Source organism: Quercus suber, unplaced genomic scaffold, assembly GCF_002906115.3.
Source record: "Quercus suber isolate HL8 unplaced genomic scaffold, Cork oak 2.0 scaffold_35, whole genome shotgun sequence".
NCBI lineage: Eukaryota > Viridiplantae > Streptophyta > Magnoliopsida > Fagales > Fagaceae > Quercus > Quercus suber.
In genome coordinates, this window is record NW_027069500.1 from 1,584,748 (window position 1) to 1,595,044 (window position 10,297).

General features: G+C 33.4%; 1 protein-coding gene across 1 annotated transcript; it reads right to left on the minus strand.

Annotated features, from left to right (window-relative positions):
- Positions 1–3,542: 3,542 nt before the first annotated feature.
- Positions 3,543–6,687, minus strand: LOC112029383 (protein DMR6-LIKE OXYGENASE 2). The gene is made up of 3 exons (XM_024062065.2): positions 6,095–6,687; positions 4,358–4,685; positions 3,543–3,989 (listed from the first exon to the last, which is right to left on the minus strand). Exons 1-3 carry the CDS (start codon positions 6,556–6,558, stop codon positions 3,729–3,731), a joined length of 1,053 nt encoding a protein of 350 aa, XP_023917833.1. The 5' UTR covers positions 6,559–6,687; the 3' UTR covers positions 3,543–3,728.
- Positions 6,688–10,297: the final 3,610 nt, after the last annotated feature.

Consider the following 10,297-nt stretch of genomic DNA (forward strand, 5'->3'; position numbering starts at 1 on the left):
GCTATGAATCCACCTCGACGCAGAGGTTTTGCTATTGGTAGAGCCACACGAACTCTCATGAACATATTTATATCATCCTTCCTATGCCGCCGTTCCACCTCCTCAACTGTACCTAGCCTACTCCCCACTTCCCTTGCTACTTGAGAAGAAATCATATCGAATGGTGCATCCCAAATTTGGACCCATAGGGAGGCAGAGTCCAGTTGAATGTTCCCCACAGTCATACCTTTCTTCCACCTCTTTAGTAATAATAATTGGTTGTCAAAACACCAAGGACCTCCTCTCATGATCCGATCCATATCAAATTCTGATTGGAATTTGAATTGAAAAAGATTCGGTCCTACTTCTGAAATATGTAATGATTCATTCAATCCCCATGCTCGACGTATCGTATTCTTCGCCGCCATTTTATTGAAGGGCTTGCAAGTCAGGAATCTCCCCATCAAACTCAGATTGCAACTTTCAATGGCATCCAACCTTCCCTCATCCGAGATGGGGATAACTTCTTCCTCCTCAATCGTTAGCTTCATCTTCTCCAATCTATCAGCAACCTCATCGTCCATTATGTCCAAAGAAAGAAAGAAAGAATTACCCTTCGCAAGCTGCCAAGGGAGAGATAGCTCGCACACACACGAGAGGGAGAGCTCCACTAGGGAGAGTTTTTTTTTTATTTTTTTTATTTATTTTTTTTTATTTTATATAATATGGACTTGAAATAAGATTTGAAACTTACAAAGTTGTGTGGTTCTTTTTCAGCCGTTTGGTTTCAAAATATTAATTAGGTAGATTATACATTAACTTTTTACATATAATCTAATTTACTTATTAATAAAAATCACGCATATTCTACTAGAGTCATCCACATAAAATAAATGTAATAGATTAAAATAAAAACAAACTAGCATGGGTGAAAAAAAGGCAATAAAATTCAAACCTTTTGATAATACATTTTATATTTATTAGGAAATACATATAAAAAAAAAAAAAATACTTTAGGTGTCTAAAGACTAATGTTTGCAAATTTAAAAATAAATTTTTTTTTTTTTTTGTGCATTATTCCATTCCAATTTCTTCCTGATGCCTCGCATGAAAAATCTTGAATTGGATCCCAAATTGACGGGTTAGTGCGAGCTTATCCACGTGGTAAATCTCTATCTAGCGGATCCTAAATTGACGGGTTAGTGTGAGCTTATCCATGCGGCCAATCTTTATCTGGCCAAGGAAACCTTTGCACACCCTCGTCACCTTTTGGGAGGCTTACGCTCCATATAAGTTGTCTACCTGAGATTGTCCCTTGGCCCATAGGTCCTGCCATAAGGTTAGAATTCTAGCTCTTTAATAACTAATATATTGTGGAATACACTCTAATGAGCCATACTAGCCTAGCCTTTTGGTCTATTTGGTTCATATTGGTCATATTTCGTCCACTTCAGTCCTATTCAGTCCATTTGGTCTTATTTGGTCCACTCTGATTCTACTTGGTTCATTCAGTCCACTTTGGCTCTATTCGGTCTGCTTTGGTCCTATTCAGTCAATTCGGTCTTATTTGGTCCAATTCGGTCTTATTAGGTTCTATATGCTGCACTTCGGTCCATTTTGTCCACTTCAGTTTAATTTGGTCCATTTCGATCCACTTGGTCCTATCCTGTCAATTTCGGTCCACATTGGTCTAATTCTATCTATTCGGTCTATTTGGGTCCAATTCGGTCCATTCTGTACACTTTGGTCATATTAGGTCATTCTGTCTAATTTGGTCCTATTCGGTCTTATTCAGCCCACTTTGGTCCCATTCCGTCTTATTTGGTCAACTTTGGTCCTATTCGGTCCATTTGTGTCAACCTTGGTCCATTTGTTCAATTTGGTCCATTCGGCATTTTGTGCACTTACATAATGGAAAATGACAGGTTTGAGTTGAAAGTATTCTAAATCCGACATTTAAAAAGAAAAGATCTCAAACTTGTAATATCTAAAATGTTAAGCATATTCTTCTAGAAAAAAAAAAAAAAAAAAAAAAAACAAAAAACTTAAGCATATTATTTATTGTTATTATGTTCCTATTGAGTTACATTAAAGTAGCATTTCGGTCCAGTTAAATTTAAGTGAAAGTCTTAAAGCATGAAAGTTATGAATATACAAATGTAATCTGTAGGGTAATTATCCATTTATTTTAACCTCATTACTTTTAAATGAATTGCATGAAGTTGAATGGATAGTGACTAGTTTATATTAAAAGAGGAAGTTGGATAGAATTTGGTTATATTTTCATTATCGAATCTGTTAATTGTAGTTTCTCACCAAAAAGAAGAAGAAGAAGAAGAAGAAGAATCTGTTAATTGTAAAATTTTTATCATAAAATGTACTATCTTTCTCCATTTCAAAGCAAATGGAGGAGATGATCATTTTCCCAGCTTTTTTAACTCGAATGATTAACAAGCTTTCTTCTAAAAGTGTAGTTGCAGCTCAGTATGATTTGAAGCTCAATGCGATAAGAAGTTCAAAGTTCTTTGAAGCTCAAAAATATTTATGCTGGTCAATGGGATTTAAAACTTTTTTTAAATACAACATACATTATAGATGCATTTTTATCTGCAGCTAATTGGTGCAGATTTTCAACCCACTATGAAAAGGAATAAGCGGGCAATCAAATATATCAAGGAATGCTGTCAAGTAAAATAGTTGTCACAAGGCCCACAAACCAGTGGAAACGGACTTTATTCATGCACCTTATAAAGACCTTTACATGATAGAAATTCCAATCTAACAATGAGATAGAGATAAACTTAAACTGCCCTAAAACAATGAGATAAGAGATAAGATAACACCTATAGTAGTAGAACAATACTTTTGAAAATATCGACACAGAGGGTATTTATTCAAAAAGAAAACCCATCAACTAATACTCAATTAAATTAGCACAGATACAGCTATACCACCTAGCCTATCACGGCTTTATACAAACATAGAGTTCAAATTGGATTTATAATAGGGAAATAAGTGTTGCACACAGACCATTTTACACAATTTTACAGAGTCCAAAAAACAACGGAAAATATACAACGGGCAAATGTAATACTTCTCCTTCTTCTTCTTCTTCTTCTTCTTCTTCTTCCTTTTTTTTTTTCCCTAGCATTCTGATCAAAACACACAATTTTTTGGTCATCCCAGTCAGAACGTCAATTTTTCTAACCCGATTTTCTGCCGTGTATTTCTATCTCAAAAATTTCATTATGTATTTGAGAGACTATTGCTGAAAAAATCTAAGCAGATGACAGATGGTGAATATTAAAATTTAAGGGAATAAAAAGTAAAATTTTAATAATTTCTATTATTTTAAAATTTTAGAACATAAATGAATGTAAACGAATAAGGGGGTGTCCAATACAGAACTTTACTTCAAATGAGACGAATACAATTGTGATATTAAGATAAACTATCAAAACATATTAACACTTGCATTCGGATACCCCAGATATGATAAATTTGGGCTTATTCAGATATCAAGTTTTATGAAATTACTACGCTGATGCACAAGCATCAAGCAATAAATTTAACTTCCAGCCATACAAGGCAAGTTTATTAATGCATATTAACCAGTTATTATTTACAGAATTGCTCGTCCTTGAGATGAGTCACATTATGCTTCCTAAGTCTCGACTCTTGTGTACAACATAGTACTCTACAAGAAGCTGAATGTTATTGCTTTGCCAGTTTCCAATAGACAATACAGCTTACTTTGATATCCTAAAATGACTAATTTGGACGTTTTCAACACTGAGTTTCTGAAAATTACTCCGCTTTCTGTGAGTTATAAATTTGCCCCAGCTGTATGCCCTATATTTAGCAGGGTTTTGCTCACTTGTCAGCTCCTCCAAGGGCTCAACCATGGTGTAGGATGACGCGTGTAAGAAAAATGCAATGGAGAACCTTTCCCTCTCTGAGTTCACCACCACCCTATGCTCCACACTCTCATACTCGTCATTGGTCCAAACCTGCATAATTTTCCTTCTCTGAGTGAAACTGGTCAACAAGAAAAGCCCCCAAATACATACCAATTCCAATATAGGGATAGTACTAATTTAATTGGACTACAGGACTAGTAATTATATCAATATGTTTTGTATATATGCATACGTAGAAACATCGACATAAAATGATTATACATATACTTTGCTTTAGACATTGTAGACGGTGTAGACAACATACTTCTGTCAAATTCTATTATGTAATATCTTTCAATTTTCCAAGGAACAACTTTGCCTGTAAATGGTTCCTTGGGTTTTTAAGCACCTAGTAATTGGTATGTGACAGCAAGCATGTTGTACTCAGAAAACTTAATTTGATTAATTGAAAATTGTACCTGAGTAGTGTCACCAATGTTGATGATATAAGCATCTGGGGCGGATTTGACTCGAACCCACTCTCCATCTGTTTTCCGCTTCACTTCCAATCCTCCAACATCATCTTCATTAAGGATGGTCAAGACACCACTATCCTGGTGTCTACCAAGACCAAGAGCTAAATGAGGGGCAGGGCAAGGGTTATAGTGATTGAGTCGGATGTAGCTGGTTTGATCTTTGAAGAAGCCATGGAACCTATCTGCTGGCAAGCCTAGGCTCAGAGCAACAAGTTCCATCAACTTGTAAGCTAGCTTTACCATCTCTTGAGTATATTCTTGGCATACCTCCCTGGTTAGTGGTCAAGGGAATCCATCAGTCACAGAGATTGAATCCTTAATTTGTCCTCAAACCAGACTTCAAATTTGTTTTTCACTCTAAAAGAAGAAACAATTTTTTGCATAAACTTCTTCTATATGTTAGTAGTATTTATTGCATGACTTAAAACAACAATCCATAACTCAATCAGCACTCATATACCCTGTTAAATAATCTCAATTCCTGCCAAATATATCATGATAAATGGTAACTGAACCTAAAGCAGGGTTGTCCCCAAATTTTAGAAAACATAAGAGATGAAAACAAAAAGGAAATTGCTACAGGTAACAAAAATATGCACCAAATTCTTCACAACTTATTGCTTTTGTATTGCAGTGAGGCCTAGAATGAATGCTTGTGAGAGGGGTGTGGAAATTCCAGTGCATTTTTTCGGTTCCTATGCCACTACCTACTCAAACAAAAGGCTAGAAAAGGACATAGTGCTTGTAGCTTAAGGTGTTTCAACTTCCAAGTTTTAAATCAATACTTAAGAGTTAACCTTAGATAACTAGCTATCAACATGCACGCACCATCCACTCTCTTGTGGTAAATATGTTTAGTGTATGCTGCGATTTGACAAGGACGCTATACACTATAGTCCTACAATAATGGAACATTGAGCATGCATTCTACTTGGTTCTCCGTCTTAACAAGGTTTCTCATCCATGAACAATACATCAAACTGAATGTTGCTTGTTGAAAGAAGATACGAAAAAAGAGTTGAGCAAGCAAGGGTGACATCCAGAGTTTGCTAGAAAAATGAAGTCAGTCAGTCAGTGGAGCCTGCTAGCAACGGGCGGTACTCATATGCTGTAAAGAATGCATGTACTGTGTTTATTGTAGAGAGGTGATCTCACCAAATTAACAAAAACAGTGTTGGCAAAGCATATACTTATACAATCAACAATGCGTATGTAACTAACGTACTAAGTATGAATCATGCTAATGACTTATATATATATATATATATATGAATCAAAATTCATGAATATATCAATTTATTTTAGCAAGCTAGTTATATTAATTGGTAATTGAGTTTATGAAATTTGTTGCTTTTGACTGGCTCTATACTGCCAAACAGAGTAATTATTCAGTATTCAAAGTTTCAAACACCCCAAAAGGAGAAAAAGGAAAAATAAACTACTACAAACCCTGATTATAATTCTCAGTCTTCCATTCCATAATAATTATTTTTCCTTTTTCTTCTTTTTGGTTGTTAGTAAAAAGAATTATAATTCTCAGTCTTCTTTTGGATTTTTATGTTAGTAAAAAGAATTATAACCAGACTTTTGTTTAATTATTAAGACACAAATGATCCATAATGATTAGTACTATAATTTACAAAAACATATTTTCATAGAACATAAATCATGTTAAATTACCTTAACTCAGGTGGGTACCGAGGCCACTGGTTTTTCCACTCCGTGACTTCTTCATCATCAGGCTCAGGCGAGGCTGGGACAGTAACGGGATCATTTATGGTGAAATCAAACACCTCCCTCCAATCCTTAACATTCTTAGTATGTTCATTGTCATAGTGACCATACACCTTTTTCTCACTCTTCCTCACCTTACTCTTCTCTTCCGAACTCAGTGCAGAGAATTTTCTCGATGCACTATAAATCTTCTCGCGCTTCTCTAAAGGCACCCCATGGTTGATCACCTGGAAGAACCCCCACTCCTTGCATGCACTGCCTATCTCTTTGACAAGGCCTTCAATGGCAGAAACATTGTCAGGGGAGTGTATAGGAGAAAGATCGATTAATGGGATGCCCTGGCCTTCGATGTAGGAGATTTTTGGCCTGTGTTCAGGTTCTTGGATGAAAGCTGGGTCAACCTCTCCCATGGCGATTGGTGATTTTTTGTTTGTGCAAAGAGAGGGTTTTCCTTTGTTCTTAGAGAGAGATTGAGTTTGATTTACATTGAACTTGGACGTGATTTTGTTAGTGCGAAGAGACGGTTCTCTTCATTACAGATGGAAATGTTGTGACTAGGTGACAAACCAAGCGTGCGTAGACACGAATGCAGAGACAAAAATAGCCACCTGGAATGTATTAATTAAATTGATATTTATTTAATATTTTTATATTATAATATATTTCATTTAAAATCTATTTTGCTTGCCTTTTGAGATGCAAATTGACTAATTAAATTTTTGTATTTAAGTTCTTCTAACATCTCATTTTAATATAGCTAATCCACTTAATTTTTCTTGGAACATTGTCGATTTTAGATATAATTTTATTAATTTTAATTTAAAAAAATTCTTTCTTGAGACATTGTCGATCTTAGACATTTCTAATCAAACAATATATTTATAAAGACTAAAATAAAAAATAATTTTAAAGTATAGAGCAAATGAGAAATAGAACTTTTTTTTTTTTTTTTGAGAATCATGAGAAATAGAACTTGATTTATATAAAAAGTATTATTATAGTTTTACCGAACAATAACAAGTTTTTAGCAATCTCAACCTGCATAAATAAAGACTTATTTAATATATTACAACTAACTAAAATTATATATATATATATATATAGATATATATATTTGTGTTCTAATAAATTAAAAAAAAAAAATTAAACACATCCATAACACAAGGCTTATTATTAATAAGACTCACCCACAAAAAAACACAAAACAAATCATATTATACCTATAACCAAAAAAAAAATAAAATAAAAACTTGAAGGCCCAAACGTGAAACGTTCAGGCAGCCATAACCGAAAATAAACAAAACAGGCCCAATCTTATTATCTTAACGAATAAAATGAAGAGAAAGCCAAGCGCCCAAGCCTTTATACCTAATACGGTGATACCTCAAAACTCAAAACCTGTAGAATCAATCAAAATGCATCTGCATCGCACAAAAAATAAGGCAGTCGGCACAGCAGTTCACTCCTAACTCCTCAGTCTTAGTTCAGAGAATCAAAGTTTTCAGATCAGAATCATCAGATGTGATCGGATGATTTAGATTGAAGGAAGCTTGAGCAGTTAAGCCAGGCAGCCAACAACAGTGGAGAGAATCAGAGAAAGAATGAGAGAGGCGAAGAGCAGAGAGAAAGAAGCAGAGGGAACGGTAAAAATTTTAGGGATTTGAGGTTTTTTATTTGTTTTGATATGTGATTGATTTATGGTTAATCTCTTAGACTGGATTTGTAGTTTATCTTATTGATTTTTGATTTGTCTAGAAGATAATAATGTTATTTTTGGACAATTGATTTTGTTTAGAACCAATGTTTAACCGGATCTACTAAAATTTTTATTTTTTGGTTAAAAGGATGTGTCGAATATTTTTAATTCATTCAAAACTATTTTTTTCCCCTACTACCCCTTTTTTTCTAAAATTTTGGGGCCCCTTCTACTGCCTTAGACAATTGCCTAATTGGCTTATTGGAAGAGCCTGCCCTGTTCCCACCTCTCGTTCCTTTTATGTTTTAAATATTAACATTACACTAACAAACTACTAAAAGCCTTGCAGTTTAACTGACATCTTTTGATATTTTTAATCTATACACATTCAGAATTTAAATATTCATTTTCCTGTTGTAACTATCAAATTAAAAAAAAAAAAAAACACTATGCTTAAATTAGGGATGATAATATTTGACGTGACCTCTGAATATGATACGATGTTAGCAAGTTAAGGTGTTTAGGCTTAACGAGTTTGTGTTATATTTGAATCCACATGAGTTGATTTGGTTAATAAACCAATCAATTCGAATTTGACAAGCAAAACCCGTTTGAACTCAATTCATTTAACTGAAGGTCAATTTTACCAATTTACCTTTCAAAATTTATGTTTGTAATTATATTTTAATTATTGTTAACTTTGTGTGGAATCTAGTTGCATACTTATACATTTAATAAAATATTAAAATTGCTAATAGGTTATTTGTTTTAGGTAAAGGTGTTAATTTGACTACCTGACTTATATTTATCAAATGGGTTGTGTCAAGTTATATTGAACTTAGCCTGAGTCTTTTATTAAATGGGTTATGCAAGTTGTGTTGTGACCAACCTGTTTAATAAACATATCTTGTTAGGGTCAATGGATTCTAACATGATTAATAAACATGTTGTGTTTGTGTTAATCTATACAGTCGAATACTTATGAGTCAATATGACACGAACAAGACACATGAACATGAATTATCATCCTTACATCCATAATTGTGAGTATAGAGTGTATGTGTAAGATTAGAGCAGTTTTTGCTTAATTGACCAAAAAGCAATAAGTAGCATTTCAAAACTTATATATAGAAATATCATTTTTTTTTATTATATAAAATTCGACTCTTCAAGTGTCGAATTCCACTTGAATCTTGCCTCTTCAGTTTTAGGCCACATTTGCAATTGATGTGGCCATTTTAAAAAACTGGCTCACCTGGATCTCAATTCTTTTAGAGTTGAGTGCACTAAAAAAAAAAAAAGTCTTTCGAAGTCCGGCGGCTAGACTTGTCTACAAATGCTAAGTGAACCTTTCTTCTCTTCAATTTTATTTCCAAGTTCTTTTCCCCTCTTTCAATTTATATCATTTTTCTTTTTCAATCATTCTCATTTTCAACATCCAAAAACTTCCTTACGTTTTTGCAAATTTTCCATCCAACAATTTCCTGTGTTTTCTTTAGAGTTGAGTGCACTAAAAAAAAAAAAAAGTCTCTCGAAGTCCGGCGGCTAGAGTTTATGATAAACGTTGGAAGTCAATTCTTATTTCATAGAAAGAATCTTACAGCTAGTTTCATCTTATAAAAATTGTCACAATTCACATAACTAATGGCTATGCATTTGCCATCCTCTCTGTTCGTTTGTTTGTATATGTATTATTGACTTCTATATTGCATTTATATAAACTTTAAGTAGTGTTATTTGTTGAAACATTTGAAGGAGAGTAATTTTGTTGCCAAACCTCAAGCCGATTGATGTAATTAATTTACTCAATTAAAAAATATAAATTAATTAGAGCTCTACCATGTGACATGCTAGGGCCTAGTACTAGTAGTCAAATTTGATGTATTCACCGTATTATGTGACATGATCATAGTTTAACTTAACTAGTAAAAAAAAAACAAAAACAAAAAACAAAAACTCCAAAATTCATAGAGTCACTAGATTATGTGACATGAGTTAGTATTGGATGTGACAAAGTTTTGGCCACAAGTGATCTTAAATCTACCTAACAACAATTTTTTTTTTTAATGTAAAATTACCAAAAAAAAAAAAAAAAAATCTTTATTAGCATGTGATGTGGTGAAAAGCTTGCCATATATTGTACGTTAGTACTTGATGTGTACACAATCTTTTGTGATCATGTTAGAGTTTAAAGTCAATTTTTTTTTTCAAAAAAAGAGAATTTAAAGTTAATAATAAAATAAATAAATAAGTAAGCAATGTTGAAAAACTGTGAAGTTATTGTTGAGCGGGATGTGAATTACCGATGGATGTGACAAAGTTGCAATCTTTAGTGACCTTGTTACCACTAATCAACTTTACCAAAAAAAAAAAAAAAAAAAACTAGATTTACCATGTGACTTGATTGAGCCTATCTCATATTTGATTTACACACCATCTTTTGGAGAAATTAT